The sequence below is a fragment of the Lacerta agilis genome, chromosome 8 (genome assembly GCF_009819535.1).
Source record: "Lacerta agilis isolate rLacAgi1 chromosome 8, rLacAgi1.pri, whole genome shotgun sequence".
Taxonomy (NCBI): Eukaryota; Metazoa; Chordata; class Lepidosauria; order Squamata; family Lacertidae; genus Lacerta; species Lacerta agilis.
Genome location: NC_046319.1, coordinates 14,044,743 through 14,066,755, shown reverse-complemented (window position 1 = coordinate 14,066,755; position 22,013 = coordinate 14,044,743). Strand labels below are relative to the sequence as shown.

General features: G+C 47.8%; 1 protein-coding gene across 2 annotated transcripts in view; it reads left to right on the top strand.

The window, feature by feature from the left end:
* Nucleotides 1–21,630, top strand: part of SLC25A33 (solute carrier family 25 member 33) — a 52,398-nt gene extending 30,768 nt beyond the window's left edge. For both annotated transcript variants that reach the window (XM_033156245.1, XM_033156244.1), the window contains exons 2-7: nucleotides 11,148–11,327; nucleotides 11,499–11,576; nucleotides 14,463–14,563; nucleotides 19,001–19,067; nucleotides 19,793–20,076; nucleotides 21,086–21,630. In XM_033156245.1, coding sequence (XP_033012136.1) covers nucleotides 11,148–11,327; nucleotides 11,499–11,576; nucleotides 14,463–14,563; nucleotides 19,001–19,067; nucleotides 19,793–20,076; nucleotides 21,086–21,288 — 913 coding nt within the window. In that variant the 3' untranslated portion in view covers nucleotides 21,289–21,630. The remainder of the gene's footprint in view (nucleotides 1–11,147; nucleotides 11,328–11,498; nucleotides 11,577–14,462; nucleotides 14,564–19,000; nucleotides 19,068–19,792; nucleotides 20,077–21,085) is intronic.
* Nucleotides 21,631–22,013: the final 383 nt, after the last annotated feature.

Sequence of the window (22,013 nt, the reverse complement as noted above, 5' to 3'; positions counted from 1 at the left end):
AAGCTGAATGTTGAACGATTCAGGACAGGTAAGAGAAAGTCTTTGTTCATGCAGCACATAGTTAAACTATGGAACTCACTCCTGCAGGACGAGCCAATGATGGCCACCAGCTTTTTGTCCTTTGGGATAGGTTTGGTCGTAATTGCCTCAGTGCAGGGCCTTTTGTTGTGGTGGCTCCTCCTCTCAGAGGTCTGCATCTTTCCTGCATCACCTCTCATTCCTGGGTGAAAACTGTTCCGTTCCCTCAAAGCATTTGCAAATCCTCACCATCTTTATCTCTTTTGTGTTTGTTCAGTTATTTTGTGTGGCCTTCATGCAGTGTTTTTTAAAAAATCAGACCATCATAATAATGCTTTCATATTGAAAGGCAGTCTCTTAATGCTGGAAATAAATGCTGGAAAGTGTGCCCCCTTCCCTGAAGTGATTCCTTCCTTTCCTTAGCCATGGGAATCTGTTGAGGGAATAAAAAAAAATAGTTCTTTAGGTACCAACATTATTTTAAGATGTCCAGGCAACCAGGCACATGGGATTTTCTAGCTCTGCAGTACAGTCAATAATTGCTGTTCCAAGCTAAATGGTTTCTCCTTCACTTAAGCAGAAAAGATCCTTGGGTAAAGTTCCTTAATTAGTGTTAGGAACTCAGATATATTAGCTAATCACCAAATGGCACCTTAAACCTATATAGCTGCCCCATAGCAAAAGGACTCTAGGAAACCAGTGTGGTGTAGTGGTTAGAGTGTCAGACTAGGACCTGGGAGATCAGGGTTCAAATCCCCACTCAGTCATGAAGCTCACTGGGTGACCTTGGGCCAGTCACAGCCCCTTAACCTACCTCACAGGGTTGTTGTAGGGATTAACTGAGGAAGGGGGGTGAACCATGTACTCCTTGGAGGAAAAGATGGTATATAAATGCAATAAATAAACTGTTCTGCTTACGAAAACTGGAGAGGCCAGCCATATGGAGATGTCAGTTACCTACCTGGCACCCAGAAACCTCTGTGTGGTTGCAATTGGACCCGCACCTGTCACAAAACGCACCTGGCTAATTTTTGACACTGCCTTAAAGAGAGGGTCTATTAGGGTATTGTTGTTCCGCCAATCTTTATCCCCCACCCCTGACCATCATTTGGGCGTGACCCTTGGACTGAGCCAGGCTTTCTTTTTTCTCCAGCCCACCACCCTGTTGCCCAGCAGTGGTTCTCCCGTTGCTTCTGGGAAGTCCGTGTGGCAGGGCACGAAGGCAAATGCTTCTTCCCTGCCATTTGTCCTTGGTCCCTAGCATTTAAAGGTAGACTGCCTCTGAGCCAGGATGATCCATTCAGTTAACATGACTGCTGGTTGTTATGGGACCTCTCCCCTCTCAAAATGCTGTCAAAAGCCAGCAGTCATTTGCAATACGTTCCATGAGCTGCTTGTGCATTATTTGTGCAAAAAGCATTGGCTTGTGTCCCGCTAGGTTCTGCTCAGAGGTGACCCACTGAAATGAACGGGTTGCCTCCCATGTTAGTCCCACATAGGTGAACTTAGGCTCACTAATTCAGTTGGACTACTCTGAGTAGGAGTAACGTTGGCTGCAGGCCATTGTCTTTGCTAAATTCCTGGTGTTGCCTGCATTATGTAGTGCTGGAGGGAGCTGGCGTTAGCAGTTTCCCTTTGCTTTAATATATATCTGGCAGCAAACAAAGTGGCAGGAAAAAAGACAGATTCCCCCCTCCCCCTTCAAGTTGAGCTGGTGGGGCAAGAGGGAGACCTGTCTGGGCCTCATTAATAAACATTAATAAACCTGAGTGACAAAGAGTTTGTTTTATTTTACTCTTTATTGTTTTATTGAATGTTTAAAATGGGGGAGGGGGAGCAGCCTCTTTTATCTTCTTGAGAGCCACATTCCTGCATGAGTGGGTGTAAATAAAAGTGATGGATGGGGCTAGAATCAGTGGCCCCCTTTTTCATTTCCTTGGGTTACCCCCTGTCCTGCCGTCCTTAATTTTCCTCCCTCCTCTCTCTGGGTCACCCCCTTTTCTTTCTCTCTGGCTCACCCCACTTCCTTTTTCTGTCTCCCATCCCATGCAGCAAGCCACTAGGGGCTCAGGAGATCATCTATATATATAAAACGCAAGTGTCTCTTTGTCCAGTCTCTGTGTCTCTGGGTTTGCGCTACTGAGCATGCGCCCCAGGGGCACAGGGATTGGATGGAGAGACATCGGGCCGGGAGCAGCGGCGGCAGTTGAAGCGGGGCAGTTGAAATGGAACGCCGGCGCTCCAGAAGAGAGGGGAGGCCAAGGAGGAAGGCCACGCTGCCGCTGCCGCCGCTACAACAAGAGCCCCGAGGCCTAGCAGCCCGGGAGCTGCCCAGAGCAGCCCGCCCCCGCGGAGCGCCGGCGTTCCGCTTCAACTGCCACTGCCGCGGGAGGGGAGGAGAAGGGAGGAGGAGTATTATTGTCATTCTTAAAGGCTCCAGGGTGCCGCTGCTGCCAGTCCATGTAGGCCACACTGAGCGAGACGGCAGCCCCCACGGCGATTCTGAGGCGAGGCCCGGCCGCGGCGGCGACGTACCCGAGGCTGGCGGCCATGAGGCCCACAAGGCCGGTGCCTGCGCCCAGCTCGAGCACGGCCTTGCGGCGGAGAGGGAGCCCCGCCGGGCCCGCCGCCTCCAAGTCCTCGGCCCTCTTGTCGAGGAAGCGCGCCAGCACCAGCGCCGCGTCCCACACCACGCAGCCCGTCCCGCCCGCCGAGCGCTGCCCGAGGCGGAGTCCCGCCGAGCCGTCCCGCCGGGCCAGGGTGCGCTCGAACCCCGGCCCCGTCTCCGGAGAAGGGGAAGAAGACATGATAGAGGCCGGGGGAGAGGAGACGGAGTCCGGCCGGCCACAGGGAGGGAGGGAGGGAGGAGGAGTGAGAGGGAGGGAGGCAGCTTCTGTTCTAGCGCCCGTTATTTTAACGGGCTGAAACCACTAGTAGAATCATAGAATTGTAGAGCTGGAAGGCACAGTGAGGGTCATCTAGTCCCATCTCCCTGCAATGTAGGAATCTCCACTAAAGTATCCATGACAGATGTCTATCCAACTTCTGCTCAAAAGCCTCCAATGAAGGAGAATCCACCACATCTCCTAGGAGACTGTTCCACTGTCAAACAGCTCTTGCTTTCAGAAAGCTGTTCTTGATGTTAAGTCAGAATCCCCTTTCTTGTGACTTGAATCCACTGGTTCCGTTCCTACCCTCTGGAGCAGAAGAAAACAAGCTTGCTCCATCCTCCATTTGACAGCCCTTTAGATATTTCAAGATGGCTGTCATATCTTATCTCTGCCTCCTCTTTCCCAGGCTAAACATACCCAACTCCCTCAAACCATCCCTCATAAGGCTTGGTTTCCTTGATGATCTCGAAACCAAGAGGTCAGAACTGATCACTTGTAGATGGCTTTTGAAAGGAGGCTGAGGCCCACAGGCTGCATCCATCCCCTCCAACTATATCTGGGACAAATAGGAACATAAAAAGCTGCCTTACAGCAAGTTGGACCATTGGTCCATCTAGCTCAGCCTAGATGCCTACCGGTTGGCATCAGCTTTCCAGGGTTTCAGGCAGGGGACAATTCCCAGCCGTACCTAGGAATGGAACCTGGGAGGTTCTTTGTGCAAAGCAGGTGCTCTATCATTGAGCTACAGCTGTTCCCTTAAAATATATGAACAAAGGAAGCTGCCTTATACTGATTAGGCCATTGGTCCATGTAGTGCTTACAGTGATTGTCAGTGACACGAGATGTCAGCTTGTCATGGATGTCTCCCGTACCTGCTGCAAAAACCCTCTTTTTGCTTTTCTGAAGTCCTCCTTTGTTCCTCGGCACATCTGAGATGTTTGGCTCTTCTTTGGAATGATGCAAAATGTTTCCCTTGGATCCACAGCAGGCTGCTTTTCAGTAGCTTTCCTTGTTTGGGGGCAAGAATGTGGGAAAAAGAACAAACCCACCCCCAGTGCCTGCAGAATTGGTTGCCGCAAAGGATAATTATTCCGCAGAGCCGGTTTGCACCGGCTGTTGCAGGCCTCCAGAGTTGCTCAGTGTGCTTTGTTGAAATCCACAGTGACATCTGTGAACCGTTCATGCTGACGGTGCAGCTATTAATGCGGCGGTGCATGGGGTTGCAGGTGTACAGCAGAGGGAATGGCTTGCACGCCCAGGAAAGCTCTTTAATACATTGGCTACTTCTTGGCTGAGTGAACGGTGTGAGTCTTGGTTGCCAAATTTGTTTATTTTATTTTTTTAATGGTCCTATTGCGTAACTGTTGGCTTAATCTAAATCTAGAAGCAAAGTAAGGTGCTTTATTGGGTCCATCTAACTCTGTATTCCCAACACTGCCTGGAGATGCATTTTGGGATTGAGGCTGGAAACTTTGGTGTGCAGAGCTGACATTCTGTCACTGAGCTGTGGCTACGGGAGGCTTCGTTCAAAACATCTGGAGGGCACCAGGTTGTCAAGGACTGCTTTGAATTGGTCTTGTAGTTTATACTTCTCTTTCGCAAAGCACTTGAAAAGCTTTTGTGTGGTTTCTGAGGTCCACTTGCCCCATTTTACAGACTGAAAGCCAGCAGCTTGTCCAAAGCCACAGTGAGCCACAACCCTTCTCCCCACCTCCCACTGTATGGAAACAGATTTGAGTGCACGAAAAGGTATGCATGGTTTATTGAACTATACCCATGCTTCTTGGAACTTACGTACAGGGGATTGGATTACCCTTAGAACCCCTTCCAAGCCTACAGTTCTATGATTCTGCGACCAATTTTGTCCAGGATGCAAGCAGACCTCAAAGATGCTTGGGGGCTCAGTCTCTCCCAAATCATACCACTTTTATCACCTCTACTTGTAGATGCCAGGGATCAAACCTGGCACCTTCTGAATGTACAGCTTTTCCTTTGAACTATGGGGACATCCATCTGCAGTGCTCCCTTTCGATATATAAGGTAGGCATGGGGAGTAGTCTCTCTGGAGAAGGTTAAAAAGAGTTCGAGCCTGGCAGAAGAGGTAAACAGCTGGTGCTCTGAGGATGCCTGCCAAGTCTTGGAGAGAAGTCGGAATGTTTTGCAAAACATGTGATATCACTCACGGGGGGCTCGTCGGAGGGCGTGTGGGTGTGCGTGCAATCAAAACATTCTTCGCACTAAACGGGGCGGCTGGAGGAGCATGCCAACACGCCTGGTAACCTTGCGCCTTACTTTTAGAAGGAAGCCCACAGAAGGCCAACTTAGACGCACCATGATATCGTCTCTGTGTGAGTGTGTGTGAATGAGCCGTTGCTGATTTTTGCTGGGGAAGGGTTTGACTTTCTTCCTCTATACATAAAAATGTAAGGCTGTCGTCACGCAGCCCCCACTGGAGGATTTGCAGAGCCGTATCACAAACCGGGATTTGCATGAAGAACAATCCAAGAGGTCAAGAAAAGAAAGCTTAGTGGTTGCATGTGGTGGGAAGGGGACATTCTAGGGAGTGAAGGTTGGGGAATGGCAGTGGGGTTGGCGAGTGGAGCGAGTTGGGGCACAGCCCCTAGTATGGTGCATACAAATATAAGGCCACAATTGTACTCCTCCCCTGGTCATGTTCAGTTATGGAACTCGTCATTTGCTGTTGCTTCATTTGCCAAAGGTAGCCCTCGCTTCCTTTTTGTTTAATATGCCTAAACTCATCTGCCCTGGGATTTACCATATCTCAGTGCCGTGCTTTCGATTGACAATGTTCCTGCGGAAAGAGGAAGGAAAACGAGTAATGCAATACCTGAAAATATTAGTGTGGGTGTTTACAGTAGATGACTTGAATTGTACAATAATCAGTGGGTGTTTTCAGTTTGTTTTGTTTTAAGTGTTATCTGATATGCTTGTGTCCTGTCTTATGTTTCTATGTGCCGTATATACTCGAGTATAAGCCGACCCGAATACAAGCCGAGGAACCTAATTTTCCTACAAAAACCTGGGAAAGCTTATTGACTCGAGTATAAGCCGGTTCACCTTTGCCGCTGTGGTGGTGGTGGAGGAGGAGGAGGAGGAGGAGGAGGAACGAGCAGCCCGAAAGCAGCCCTTTGGGCTGCTCCTTCCTCTTCCTCCTTTGCCGCTGTGGAGCTCACCCCGTCGTGGGGATTTGAACCACCATTCTTCTGATCAGCAAGCCCTAGGGCTCTGTGGTTTAACCCACAGCGCAATGTTCCCTTGTGTTATACAGAGAAGGCAGGGATCCTGTCCTGTTTAAGCAGGAGCCAGGGAAAGTGAGCACCTGTGGGGTTTTAATACTTCCTTAACTGATAGGCTTTCTGCCTTCTGGGGTCTAAGGTTTGCATTTATGTGAGCAGTTCAGGAATGGAACAAGCTGCCTGGGGAGAGTAAAGAACCACCATTCTTGTATGCTTAAGGAATGGTGGACTGGGGTGAGCGGGTGGCGGCGGCACGAGCGGAGAGAAAGGGCTTCTTTCTCGCCGCCCCCACCGCCCGCCTCACTCAAGTATAAGCCGAGGGCAGCTTTTTCAGCACAAAAAATGTGCCGAAAAACTAGGCTTATACTCAAGTATATAAGTACATAATACATATATACAAAAAACAAGCCATTACAGATCCTACATTGCGGAATTTCAGAATGCTGATTAAAAAACAACAACTATTAAGATACAGTTCAGCTAGTTTGCGGAGGGTGTGAAGCTTAGCAGCAGGAGCTTATTTGAACAGCTTAGCTTCATGGAGCCTCCATTTACAGAGGAAGTCTATCTTTCAGGGTGCTTAGGATAAATAACTGGGAGACACCTGTTGCTTTCATGCCCTGTCTTGTGGGCTTAATTCATTCTGGAGGTCCGTTCTTAACTAGAGGCGTGCTTTCGCTAATGGGGCCTCTTGCTGTCGCTGCTCCGCCGGCACATGATTTCCGTTCTCATCCTGGGGCAAAGTTCTCAACTCGAGGTAACTCTTCCAGGTTAGCGGAGTTTGTAACCTGAAGCATTTGTAACCCTGAGGCGTTTGTAACTCGAGGTACCACTGTACTGCATTAATAAATACTGTAATGGAAGGGAAGGCACAGGACAGACAAAAGTTATAGCAATTATGCAAAGCATCCATTTAAAACTATGGAATCCATTCCTACAAGGGGGCTTGGGGCGTTCCGCCCCGGGTTCCAGCCTGGGGAGGGTGACACTCTATGCCACCCCCCCCACGAGTGTGACTCCCAAGCCGCCGCCTGGCTGCCCTTTCACGTGAGCAGCTGCCGCACGGAAGGGGTGCTGGGCGGCGGCTTGGGAGTCTGGGCGGACTGTGCATGTCTGCAGCAGCCTGCACAGACTGTGCATGTGTGGACATGCGCAGTCCGGCCAGGCTGCTGCGGACATGCGCAGTCCACCCGGACTCCCAAGCTGCCGCCCAGCACCCCTTTTCTGTCCCTTCCATGTGGTGGCTGCTTGTTTGGTAGCTTGGGAGTCACCCTTGCAAGGGGGGGAGTGGCCAGGCGGCGGCTTGGGAGTCCGGGCAGACTGACTCCCAAGCCACCGCCCGGCCACACACACACACCGCAAGTGCGACTCCCAAGCCACCGCCTGGCAGCTCTTCCGTGCCGCACGGAAGGGGTGCTGGGTGGCGGCTTGGGAGTCCGGGTGGACTGCACATGTGCGGACATGCGCAGTCTGCCCAGGCTGCTGTGGACATGCTCAGTCTGCCAGGGCTGCGCTCCACAGCACCTGCGTCATGACGCATACGCTACGGAGCGAGGCCCCATCCCCGGGGGGTGCCACTTGGCTTGCCGCCCCTGGCAGCCAAGCGGCTTGGTACGCCTCTGGCTGTCGTCCAATAGCATCTGGTGACCCAAGGTTGAGAAAGGCTGATCTAGACCTTTTGCACCCTGCTCTTCAGCCAAAAAGACTCCTAGAGGGCTTACACACCATCAAAACAGTCTCTGTCCACAGGCTTACAATTTATTTAAAAAACAAAACAAAACAAAAAAAACCAACCATGACACACAAGGGAAAAAGGACAGGGAGGGAATAGTGGGGATATCAAACGTGCACCAATTATTAAACTGTTGCTGAACTACAGCTCCTATCACCCCTCTCCATAGTTAAAATTCAGCAACATATAGAGAACCAAATGTTTCCTAGACCTACAATAAATGATTGGCCGGGGGGGGGGGGGGAGCAGCCAGGAACAAGACCAAAGAGGGGTCTCAAAACCTTCACCTGCCAGCCAGTGACTTGGGGGGGGGGTGTTTCATCTGGCTCTCAGTCCCCTGCTCTCCCTCTTGGCTTTTCCGTATAATTTTCACATGACCCCCTCTTGGCCTCCTTTGGCAGCAGGCTTGGCTGCTAAGAAGCTCTATAAAAAGCCAGCGGAGAAAAAGCTTAGCCACCGAAAGCATCTTTGTTCCCTTTCTAAAATTGTATAACTGGGGCACAGTGACGATACCATTGAAGGGAGGAGCCCATTTTATACACTGCCTTCATGTTACCTGCTTTTTTGAAGGTGCTCCTGTGCCCACCCAGGACCCCATACCATGGCTTGACATCCATTGGATGCCAGCACGCAGTGATCACTGGATTAAATTGAGTGGCCAGGGGATCAGGCCACTCCTGTCATGCACACAAGGTTGTAATTGTCCTTGGCAGCCCAAGAATTGGATTTTTTTGCTGCAGCTTAGCCAAGGTTCTAGTTTCTTTGTTGCGCAGAGATGCTTAAGAATACGCAAGCCATGCATAGTTGTTATTTCAGTAACCAGCGTTCATTCCTAGGTGGGCATGTTTTCTGTGGGTGTTTGTTTGTTGCACCTAGTCCCTCCTTTCTTCAGCCAGATATGTGCCCATCAGTTGCTTGCTGTAAACCTTTGTTTGTGTTTTAGAGGTGCTCCGTTTTTAAAATCTTGAGACTCTCAGAACACATTCAGGTTGGTTGCAGTGATCTGTCTCTCTCTCTCTCTCTCCTCATCTCCCCGTGCTGATCCTCTTTTAGGCTCCACGGACTTGTGAACAGCACCGGGCTTGTGTACCATGAGAGGGAGGAATGCAACCTGATTGCGTTGGCTGTGGCTGTATTTGCAAAGCTTGAAAGCCAATGTCAAACCTCTGGTTCTGTACACAGAGCACAGAGAAGCTCAGATAACAGCTGGTTTTCAAAGGCCCCTGGTGTCTGTCATTCCATGGACTATGGACTCTGCTCTCTCCCTCTCCCTCACACACAGACCTGGTGCCCAGGTTACAGGTGTGACACAGCAGCCAGGAATTGGGAGCCTTCAGCTCTCCAGATGTTTCACTATGAGTCCCATTATCCTTCACCATTGGCCATGCTGTCTGTGACTGATGGACGCTGGAGCCTACCTTTGCTGAACTACAACTCCCATCAGCCCCAGCAAGCATGACCAATGGCCATGTATGGTGGGAGTTGTAGGCAAGGCCAAGGATTTCCCAAACCTGCTTTAGATGCAGGCCTTGCCCTCTCCATGCTTTTTGGAGGTAACCAGATCAGGTTGTTGATTTGTGCAAAATGGGGCTTAAGTTGTGCCTTGGCTCCGGGGAATATGCAATAAGTTCCTTTTGGAGTACAAAGGGCAAAACGTTCTGCCCCTCTCCTGTCTTTGTCCAGGGCACAGGTGGTGACCTGACCTGTATGGCTCCTGTCTTGTTTATCTGGGAAGTGGCCCTTTGATTGTGGAGTGATTTCTGAAGCTGCTTTGCCAGTGGTGGTTGGGTGCCATGGCCTACAGACTGGCAGTCAGCTTAGAACAGAGTCACAGGGGCAAGAAAAACAAGTGATGCTCTAGTTTGGGAATGGGGAACCTGTTGAACTCCAGCTCCCAGCAGCCCCAGCCAACACAGTCAATGATCAGGGATGATGGGAGCTGCAGTCCATCAACATCTGGAGGGCCACAGGGTCCCCACTTGTGGCATAGACAGCACTGAGCTGGATGGACCAATGGTCTGGGTTGGTATACAAGGCAGCTTCCTAGGGCAAGTGGCTGTGATTTGTATTCAGCTGTTTAAAGTGCAACTAAATAAATTCTTGCTCCTATCTTTTAAAGAGTTAGTTTAGAAGGGACAGTTTCTTTTTTTCTGTGTCAAGGCCATGGATAAGCAGCTTTTGTTTGATAGTGTAAGTATCAAAGGCTTATTATATGTGTGTGGTTTTCTAAAATCTGGGTTTTCAAAAGTTCAGGGGACCTTTCTTCCCCACCCCTCACCAAGAGCGCATCCTCAAATATGTTGTGGAACCTCTTCTGCATTGCCAATGATTCTGGAGGCACATTATTATTTATTTAACTGAATCTGTATACCACTTAATCGTAAAAACTTCTAACTGGTTTCCATAAAATTTGAAAATTGGCATTGTAATTATTTAATGGGAGTCAGAAGTTAAAAATAAGCTGGCCTACAAAAAAAGCAGTATATAAAATAGAATTGACAGTTGGTAATACGCATTTAGAAAATAAAACTGTGTATTAAACTTTAGGTGTCTGGAGTAATAATAATAATAAATCTTTTTATTTATACCCCGCCCTCCCTGGCCAGAACCAGGCTCAGGGCGGCTAACACCAATAAAATTACAATAAAACGTAATAGAAAAAAAAAACAGTTAATTAAAATACGGGTTAAAATAAAATTTAAAATGCAGCCTCATTTTAGTAGTAGCCCATAAATCAAAACCATAAGGGGAGGGAAACATAAGGGTCAGACTGAAGTCCAAACCAAAGGCCAGGTGGAACAGTTCCGTCTTGCATGCCCTGCGGAAAGATGTCAAATCCTGCAGGGCCCTGGTCTCTTGTGACAGAACGTTCCACCAAGTCGTGGCCAGTACTGGGTCAGCTTCAAGGGCAGCCCCGCGTAGAGGGAGTTACAATAATCAAGCGTAGAGGTGACCGTCGCATGGATCACTGTGGCCAGATCAGGGTGAGAAAGGTAAGGGACCAACTGCTTGATACGGCAGAGATGGAAAAATGCTAAACAAAAACGGTTCTTCGGAGGTGCAAAAAAGTGTACAGTGAAAGTGCCTACCTAACAGGGTAGTTCCAGAGAGTAGTTGCTGCCACGCGGAAAGACTGACCGTTAATGCGGCACATGTAAGCATGCCAGTATGGTGGATCACATGCTCAGGACTGAGGTCTGTGTGGTTTCTTCCCTTTCATCTGATGTATTCTATGTTGTTTTTTTCCAGGTGTGGTGGGACAGTGGGCGCCATCTTCACCTGTCCGCTGGAAGTCATCAAGACGAGGCTCCAGTCTTCGAAACTGGCCTTCCGCACAGTCTACTACCCGCAAGTCCAGCTGGGCACGATCAGTGGCGAAGGAATGGTCCGTCAGACGTCCGTCTCCCCGGGCCTCATCCGGGTCCTGAAGTGAGTATAATGGGCTTGGCCAGCTAGAAATGTTAAGCAGCTCTACACAGTACTAAACGGGGTCCCACTCCTTTCACTGTGTCCTTGCTCTCTGTTCTTAACCCCGGACTGTCCAGATATGTTTTGCTTCATCTTCTCTCCCTTCTCTCACCCCCCCCCCCCAAACTGCAGATCCATTTTGGAAAAGGAGGGACCACGGTCACTATTCCGTGGGCTGGGGCCCAACCTGGTTGGAGTTGCGCCATCAAGGTACGAATCTATTTATTGCATTCCTATCCTGCCATCTTTCCTACAAGGAGCTCAAAGTGTCACACATTCTTCTCCTTTTTTATCCTCACAACAACAACCCTGTGAGGTAGGTTAGGCTGAGAGTGAGTGACTGGCCCAAGGGAGCTTCCTGGCTAAGTAGGGATTTGAACCCTGCTCTCCCAGGTCCTAGTCTGGCACTCAAGCCACAGCACCATACTGGTTCTCATCTTGCTTTTTTAATCTTTTAGAAGCCTTTAAAGTACTTGGCTTAGAACTCTGGTTATATAACTCACCAGAGACTTACCTGGTAGTAGCAAGAGGCAACTGCTTCAATTTCCCACAGTCCTTCAGAGCATCATTGGCCCAGGAGCATTGTGGGAGAAGTCAACTTCTCAACAGTCCTGCTAGCAGGTAAATCTACTGCTGAGGATTCTGGGACAGGTGTTTGTGTTGGCAGACCCTGGCAGGGCACAGAGGGCACCTGCCCAAGGTTGCCGGGAGCCAAAACCAGGGCCTTTAAAAATATGCAGTGGATTATTTCACTTGCTTGATAGAGATGTGTATTCTGCTCAGTCTTTGCGGGGTGTGTGTGTGTGTGTGTGTGTTGGAAACCGTATTCAAGAACCGTTGGTTCAAGATATAACCAACATTAACCAACCAAAAGACCCATTGAAATTAAGGAAAATGACAAAGTTAGGTCTGTAAATTTTAAGGGGTCTACTGTGAGTAGGGTTAATGTCGGGCACAACCTCTAAAGTGCAAAACAGAGGGAATCTTGGAGAGGTTCTGTGCTTATTGAAGGCATAAATTTGGAAAAACCTGAGTCCATGCCCTTTCCCAGGGTTTTATATTTATTTTGTTAGATGTATATCCTGCCTTTATTCCATCATGGAACCCCGCCATTCATGGGGTTCCCAGGCACAAACCAGACCCAGACCAGTGATTAACACATGTCTCCAGATCGTGTTGATCCTAGATATGAAATTCAGTATTTACATAGTCTCGGCTCTCTTCCTTTTAAAAAAAAAAGTTAAAGCAAGGTTTCTAGTCCTCAAGGTTGCCAAGATAGGCTTGAAAGTGCACATGGAATGTGTGGTGAACATCTCAGCCAGAAGGGAGTCCTGAACAGGATTAACAGCAGTCAGGGTTGGCTGGGGTACTGCTTTAGAATCCTGCATAGCTCCTGAAGCAGGCAAGATTTTGCACAACAGGTGTGCATTTTGCAGTGGGTTCTCATTGTCTTAAAAATGACTTCCCAGTTTCTCATTTTTCTCCTCCTTGTACATGCCCCACTCTGGCAACATCTTGCCGTCTTCCATCTTGCTGGACAAGCTTGCACACTCTTTTATTCTCCAGTCTGGGGTAATGATTTAATTAGGAAAGGGAATTTCTCCCCTTCTGCAAAGGCTGGCAGCTTAGCCCTGGCCAAAGGAGCCTTTCTCCTTGACAACAATACTGAGATCCCAGCTGAAAGATACATTTGTAGGTTTTGTTTCGTTTTTTTTTAAAAAAAAGCCTTTCTGACGAGAATAGGAGCCTTGTTCTAAAGCTGGAACACTTTGCTAATGGCTCTGGCTCTGGGATCCTTCTTTGGGGCCAGGACTGGGGAGAAAGGATAGGAGAGGTGGCTGTCCCTCCACAGAAAGACAGTTGTACCTCGGGTTACGTACGCTCTGGGTTCGTACTTTTTGGGTTACGAACTCCGCTAACCCGGAAGCGCAACCCGACACGTGCGCAATTTGCACATGCGCAGAGCGTTTTTCGCGGGTTTTTTCGGTCTGTGCATGCGCAGAACAAATTGTTCGGGTTACGTACTGTAACCTGGAACGGATTAAGTACGTAACCCGGGGTACCGCTGTAAAACGCTGACCTCCTTCTGTTTGCTTGCCAGGCCCTAAGGCACTATTGATATCCAGTCACTATTTATCTAGGCCTAAACTACCTGCAGGCCCAGCCCACTCATGAGGTGGGGTGACGCCATTGCCTCAGGTGGCAGAAGTCCTCAAGGCCAAGGTGTACCCACAGACTCCCTGCTGCCTCCAGTGCCAACACTGAAATCTCACAAGATCTTGAGAACCATGCGGGATCTCACAAGATTTCTGCAACATCTTGCTGGAAATCGGCACCAATTCAGATGCCACTTCTCCACCACCAGCGGAACGGGCGGCAGGGTAAGGCGGAACTTCCTGTTTCGCCCTAAGTGGTGAAATGGGATATGCCACCCCTGCCTACCTTGCAGGGTTGTTGTGAGCACAAAATGGGATTGGAGGCTAAGAACTATGTACGCTGCCCTAGAGCTCCTTGGAGGAAAAATGAGATGTGAATAAAATACATAAAGTATTAGCTTAGTTTGGATTATTCATGTGTGTGCTGTATAAGAAAAAAGTGGGGGGCATATATTGCCACTTTTTTTGGCTAAGAAGGGCACAGCAAGTAATCAGAGCAGTGCAAGCCATCTTCCGCATCTGGCAAGTCCAGAACATCTCTGGCTGTGGGTGCAAAACCTCTTTCCCCCACAACGTACAGCGTTTCTCGAAGCTACAGCTGACTCCTTTTATTTTTCTGAGCTGTTGTGGAAAATGCATCCTGTGGGGCTGTTGGGAGTTGTACTCCCAAACCACAAAGCAAAGTCTGTGCTCAGAAGATCAGACAAGTGGAAAGTGTTTGAATAAAAATGATGATTCTAATATTCTGCCTATTTTTGTTTGCCTTATTATTATTATTAAGACAGGCTGAACGAAGTTTTTGTTTTTAATGGGGTTTAAAAAGGTCAGAGGCCATCGCTTTACAAGGACACCCACTCTCAGTCAACCTGACTTTGCCTCTTCAATTCATGATTAGAACTCAGAGCCCTTTCCCCCACCCCTCCTCTTACCTCTCCCACAGGGCCGTCTATTTTGCCTGCTACTCCAAGGCCAAGCAGCAGTTCAATAACATCTTTGTGCCGAACAGCAACATCGTCCATGTCTGCTCTGCAGGTTCTGCAGGTTTGTAACCCTAATCGAAGGGGATGTAGTTTACCAGCCAGTGCTTTTTATCACGATACATTGCGCAAAAGCAACTGTGCCTCTATTGGGGCCAACCAGGCTAAAGGGTTGGCAGCCTGGCAGTCTCAGGGTGTGGATGGGAAGAACTTTTTTGGCCCAACAGGCTGGATCTTTATCTCCTCCCCCTCCCTGCAACAGGCTAACTTTAACAGGTGGGTGGGACCATCCACCTTGCAATCATCTGACGTCAGAATGCTAGCCGAGGCAGGTAGACTTGACTGGCAAGCAGCCTGGCTGCAAGTCCATCGTTATCATTAAATTTATTACTCACTCTTCACCAGCAGGTCCCAGGGCAGGTTACACTGATTTAACAATTTAAAACAGTTAAAATAGACAACAAATCACAGGTACTAGGTGGGCTCTGAAAACTCGTGTCTCAGGCATCAGAAGCCAGTGTAAAGAGGTGCATCTTCAGCATTCGCTGGACACTATACAGCAGTGAAGACAGGCACACCTTTAAACCAGGAGTGAATAAATACAAGGCCAAATTCTAGATACAATTGTAGAGTTGGAAGGGACCACAATGGTCATTTAGTCTATCCCACTACAATGCAGGAATCTTTTGCCTAACATGGGGCTCGAACCCACGACCCTGAGATCAACACGAGTCTCACGCTCTGCCACGGAGCCATGAGATCATGCTTGGCGTTGAGGGGCTGTGTATTTCATTTCTTAAATTTATAACCCGCCCGTCCTCCCAAAGGAGCCAAGGGAGGTAGACGCTTGTGTAATGAAAAAATGCAACTAAAAATAAAAGTGTATTTAAAAAAAAAATGTTAACACTTTTGAAACAGATATATGAACAGATGTAACCAAGTCATGTGTCTGGATCAGCCTTTCAAAACAGGAAAGGCGTGCTTAAACGAATGAGGTTAATTTCTCCAGTTATCACTTCCAGGTTTATTTATTTAAGGGTTTTAAATAAACTGCTTAAAAAATAAACCTCTAAGCCAGGGGTCAGCAAACTTTTTCAGCAGGGGGCCGGTCCACTGTCCCTCAGACCTTGTGGGGGGCCAGACTATATTTTTTGGGGGGAAATGAACGAATTCCTATGCCCCACAAATAACCCAAAGATGCATCTTAAATAAAAGGACACATTCTACTCATGTAAAAACACCAGGCAGGCCCCACAAATAACCCAGAGATGCATTTTAAATAAAAGGACACATTCTACTCATGTAAAAACACACTGATTCCCGGACTCTCCGCAGGCCGGATTTAGAAGGCGATTGGGCCGCATCCGGCCCCCGGGCCTTAGTTTGAGGATCCCTGCTCTAAGCAGTGTACGTTAAATATTGCACCAAGTTTGGCTTTGCCTAATTTTGCCTGGTGTGAGAGTGACTTGAGAGAAGTGAAGTCTTGTTTGAATGTTATATGTAACAAGTGAGGTCTTGTTTGAACTATATAGGCATTTGAACGTTGCATGATCAGTCCAGTCGCCCATCGATTCCAGCATCCTGTTCCCAACTAGATGTCTGGGAAGCCAGGAAGCAGGAACTGAGTGCAACAGCAGGGTTCTCCCCACATGTGATTCCCAGTTACTGACTTCCTCTTTGCGAAAACAACAGTTTCCTTCTGTCTCTCAAATAAGGGAGCTGCCTCCCTTTTGAGACCAGATCACCTGTGTGCATTTCCTTTCTTTCTGTCTGTCTGTCTTTTTATTTTGCATTGGAACAGAAGTGCCGATCTCCAGGCACAGAGCATCTGTGTGTGTATTGGAGCCACTCTCCAGTTACACAAGCTGCTATCCAGCTCAAGCCAGAGCAGAGCTTGAAATAAACTAAGTGTTACATGGGCCGCTTACATAACTTTGGAGACATGTGCCTTTCTGCAGAAAGCTACTGGGAAACGTGGATATGCATCTCCCATTAATTTGATCTGGCCATTTTACCTGCTCAGTTGGTTTTTAAATGTTCTACCGTGTGTATGCAAATTTGCAGTGGCTGATGCAAATAATTGCCTGCCTTCCTGTTAACAGCTGAGTGCTGCTGCTCAGAGGGAAAGCACTTGTTTTGCATGCAGAAGGTCCCAGGTTCAATCCCTGGCATCTCCAGGTCAGAAAGGACTTTTTAACCTGCGACCCTGAAGAGCCACTGCCAGTCAGTATAGACAACACTGAACTTTAGGGGCCCAGTGGTCTTGAGTCCCATTTTAATTAATCCTTTATGCAGAACCATGAGGACTAGAATCTTACTTTATTTTTTAGCAGGAGGGCCTTTGGCTCCGTGGTGGAACACCTGCATCGCATGCAGAAGGTCCCAGGTCCAACCCCCAGCATCTCCAGATGAAGGCTGGGGTACAAGTCCACAGAGCCACTGCCAGCCCATGTAAATAGTACTGAGCTAGGTGGACTTAAGGGCCTGATTTGGTGTAAGGCACCTTCCTGTCAATCCCTGGGATCTGTCCCACCCCCCAAAAAAAGATCAGGTAACAGGTGATGGGAAAGATCACTTAGAATCATAGAATCATAGAGTTGGAAGAGACCACAAGGGCCATCCAGTCCAACCCCCTGCCAAGCAGGAAACACCATCAAAGCATTCCTGACAGATGTAAAGACCTCCAAATCAGGAGACTCCACCACACTCCTTGGCAGCAAATTCCACTGTCAAACAGCTCTTACTGTCAGGACTGAGACTGTAGAAAAACACTAAAGTCAGAGTTGATAATGTTTTACCAGGTGGGCCAATGGACAGGTGATCTAAGGTAGTATTGCCCACCCCTTTTCCTCTGCCCCAAAGCCACCTCTGTTGATCACATCCAGAAGTGGACAGATGACTCAACATTGCCACCTAGAGCTCCTGCATAGGTGGTACACACACTTTCATGCATAGACATTCTCTGAATTTGTAAGGGCAGCTTGAGATGTTCCACCTGTCCTGGACACAACTGAAACCTACAGGAAATGCCAATGGGCTCTTTAAAAAAGTGGAAGGGTGGATTTAGATTTGTGTTTAGTGCTGAGCACACACGCACAAAGACATTTGGATAACTACTTTTAGACTGGTTTTCAAAAATGCTTTTCAGTCAAACTGTCTCCAGCAGAGATGAAAGAAACAACATTAAATAAACTTTTTTCCATACAAGGACTGCAGGAGGTTCTTTGTCTTTGAAAAATGGAAGCTGCTGTCAGGCTGTTGCTCCATCTAGCTCAGTGCTGTCCGCACTGGCTTGCAGCACCTCTCCAGGGTTTCAGGCAGGGAGTCTTTCTGAGCCCTACCTGGGATCTTTTTGCAAGCAAAGCAGAGGCTCTGCCACTGAGCTACTTGTAAGTGATGTTCCTTGGATGTGCAAGAGATGCTTCTTCTCAAGTTATAGCTGTATATTGTATACAATTTTATTACGTGCGCTTTGTGGTTAAGCGGAATAAAAACCTTTCTAAATCTTTGCAGTTATTGGCTTGTTTTATTCTTACTATGTATTTTGTGTTTTATCTTGTATTTTTATGCTGTGAACCACCCTGAGGTCTTTGGATGAAGGGCAGTATACATATTTAATACATACATGAAACACGTGAGGTGGTACCTCCTGAAAGGGGGATGCACACATCTTAAAAACCAAAACAACTATCTCTTTTACTTGATGCTTCTTATCCATATACAAACTTCTTGCAGGCTACAGTGTTGTTGTTGTTGTGAAGATTTGTATACCTTCCTTTATTTGTAGATAAAACACACAAAATGCATAATAAAAATAAGAAGGCTCTATCGGTCAAAACCAGCACTTTGAATTGGGCCCAGAAACTAATTGGCAATGAGTGCAGTCAATGACAACCCTTTTTATTTAATATTTAATAGTTTTGTTTGCGCGAAGAAATCTGCTTAGGAACATTGTAAGTTGTCATATACAACCAGGTTGGTACCATCGGTGCATGTAGTCCCAGGTTGGTCAATGCTGTGCCCTCCAGGTGATGGGAGTACAGCCCCCATCATCTCTTGAGTACCAAGCTACACTGACTGGAGCTGATGGGAGTTGGGAGTCCGGCAACGTCTGGTGGGCCACAGGTTCCCCTTCCCTGTTCTAAATAGTCTAAATAAAAAGCCAGAGCAGATGCTTGTGCTTCCTGGATAGTGGTCCTAGGAGCCTAGGAGGGATGGGGAAGCTGTGGCCCGCTGGATGTTTCAGGACTACAACTCCCATCATCCTGGACCATTGACCTAATGGGAGTTGTAGTCCAAAGTACATAGAGCTAGGATGTGGCCCCTGTGGCCCCTTTCCACTCATTGCTAAACAATCTGCTTTAACTGACAATGTGCCCAGGACCTTCTGCAAGCGCCCAAATGTGCCCTGTCACCAGGCTGCCTTTTCCCGGATGTCCTTTCCTTTTTCTCAGTGCTTTGACAAGTTAACCAATTTCCTTCTCCCTCATCTGTTTTGCAGCCTTTATCACAAACTCGCTGATGAACCCCATATGGATGGTGAAAACCAGGATGCAACTGGAAAGGAGGTAATCCCAGGGGCTGAGCTGGTGAAACAAGACCTAAGGGAAAGGAAGGTGTATTTGCAAAGGATGCTCTGAAAGACAGGCATAGCTGGGGGGGGGCTTTTCCGCTTGGGGGCTGCATCTCATTCTGGGCCGCTGTCTTCTTCAGCTGTGTCACCTAGGGGCAGCCACTCCACCAAGCTGCCTCAGCAGGAGAGATAGGCAGGAGAAGGCTTCTTTCATCACCTCCTTGCCTTTGAACAGTGTCAGCTGGTCTTTATGGGAACAACTGTTTAGAAACTGGTGTCTTGAGTTTTGATTTTGGTTTTCCTCTTCCCTTCCTGTCCACTCTCCCTTGTGTGCTGTGTGTGTTTGTTGGGTTTTTTAAATTTTAACCCTGCAAGTAAGGGGACTGTCTTGTTTCGACAGTGCATCAGCCACCCTGGGAACCGTTTTGACCAAAGAGTAGGGTGCAAATCCTATCTATACATACATACATACATACATACCGTGCCTTAACAAATTGGAATAAATGGATGGTTATTCATTTTTCAGGATGGAGGGTGGTGGGAGAAATTCTGGGTTGCAGCTAATGCTAGTTCTACAAGAGTAAATTCTTGACTGGCTTTGGTAGGTCTACTCCTGGAGTAGGACTAGAGCAGCTATAGACCACCAGTCACGTATGTTGATTCAAGTAAGGTACTGATTGCTGTCTCTCTCCATCCCCACCCACCTTTTTTGCAATCCAGAGTCAGGGGTTCGAAGCAGATGAACACGCTGCAATGCGCTCGCTATGTCTACCAGACAGAAGGAGTCCGCGGCTTCTATCGGGGCCTGACTGCCTCCTACGCTGGGATCTCTGAGACTGTCATCTGCTTTGCTATTTATGAGAGCCTGAAGAAGCACGTGAGCAAGGTCCAGTTGGCCCCTTCTCCCGCTGGCGGGACAGAGCGGAACTCCACAAGTTTCTTCGGATTGATGGTCGCCGCTGCCATTTCTAAAGGCTGTGCGTCGTGCATTGCTTACCCACATGGTACGTGAGCTGTACCCTTTGATCGACTGGCTTCCATCCAGGCACTGACCTCCTTCAGTTCATCTTCCTAAGATTCCCTTAGCTATTTATTTATTCTCATTCATTCATTCATTCATAATCAAGTTGCTAGCCCTTATGGTTGGTTTCACAACAGGGATGAGGAATCTGGTCCAGGCCTGGTGCCTGCCAGGGGGTCCAAATCTGACTGCATGGCCATTTCCCCCAAACCATGCCCATCTGCCTGCCAGCTGATGTTGCTTGTGGCATCTGGTGGGTGGAATGGCAGGGTTGAATCCTGCATTTGCTGTGAACATCTGTTCTCAGCAGAGAGTGGGTGGGCTGGCATCCAAACTGAGCAGGATTTCACCCTAGGATTTAAGCAGGATTTAAATCGCAGAACTTAGTGGGATTTAACACACACACCCCGGCACGCGCACGCATACACACATATTCACTGATGTGGGGCGTTAAATCCTTTTTGGTTCAGCTGAATTTCTTGCAAACACCTTCCTGATTTGGGAAGTGGTTTGCGTGGAACCCCCTCCTAAAAGCAATGGGGGCCAACTTGGTTTTAGCATTGCCATGAAAGGTGCTTTGAAGACCCGTGTTCAGGACTTGAAAGCACCTTGCACCTGATGTCATTGTGGAATTGCCAGTTTTGATAAGGATCTAGCTAAAATGGTGCTAAAATGGTTCCCAACCCCTGCTGGAAGGTATGCTTGAAAAGAGGATGGGTGATACCTGGTTGTTCGGCAGGGGTGTCCTTGTCCCCCTCTTGCAAACCAAAATTCTGCAAAATACAGAAAACCTATGCAAATACAGAAAGTTCATATTCTAAATTTCTTGCAAGCAAAAGAGTTTGCCGCCACACTATGCTGGCAGCTAACTCACTGAGGAAAAATTAAAATGGGCATTGCAGGGGTTTGGGCTAGATGACCCTAGAGGTCCCTTCCAACTCTACAATTCTATTATTCCAACACCTTTAATTTGTCTCTCTTTCCTACCCTAGAGGTTATACGGACAAGACTACGGGAGGAAGGCACCAAGTACAAGACGTTTGTCCAGACGGCGCGGCTGGTGTTTCGGGAAGAGGGCTACTTGGCCTTCTACAGAGGACTCTTTGCCCAGCTCATGCGGCAGATCCCAAACACGGCTATTGTCCTGTCTACCTACGAGTTAATAGTGTATCTGTTAGAAGACCGAGTTAAGTAGCCGACCAAGACTTGAATTAAAAATGCACTCAGACAGACAAACAAAAAACTGTTAAAACTTCCACAGGCCAGTTTCTTCGCTAAGAGCCGTTTCAAACAGTCGGACAGGACTGGAGAGTTGGAAAAATCATGGATCATTTTGCTTGATAACGCGCTCTCTTTTAAAAAGTTTATTTTCTGCTCTCTTTTTCTTTATTTTCTTCCTTAGGGGATTCATGCTTTCTGAAAGGTGTTGTTTAAATGTTAATAGTTAATTATTACCTTTTTTTAACTTAAAAGAGACGAGGTTCAGAAATTAAAAACGACAAAACTAAATTAAAATCACTATTTAATTTACATAACATACCTTGGGTCGTTCATCTATTACCCCCACCCCAATGAAGCAAAAATCATTGGATGGGATGTTTGGAAGAATTGTATTTTGTAATCTCAGAAGAGGCTTCACAAACATAGAAATTGGTGCCTAGTATGATTTCACACAGTAAGTGTATTGGGTTTGCTTTTAAAAAAAAAACAAAAATCAAGTCTCTAGACCTGATGGTTAATAAAATTAGCTTTAAGCTGATATGGAGACCCTGTGGCCCTCCAGATATTGCTGGCCTAGACTAGGAACTCCAGGTCATCTCTGGTCTGGCCATTGTAGTCCCAACATCTTGAGCAGAGATGGGGAACCAGTGGGTGTTGCTGGAATACAGTTCCCATCATCCCTGACCATTGGCCTTGCTG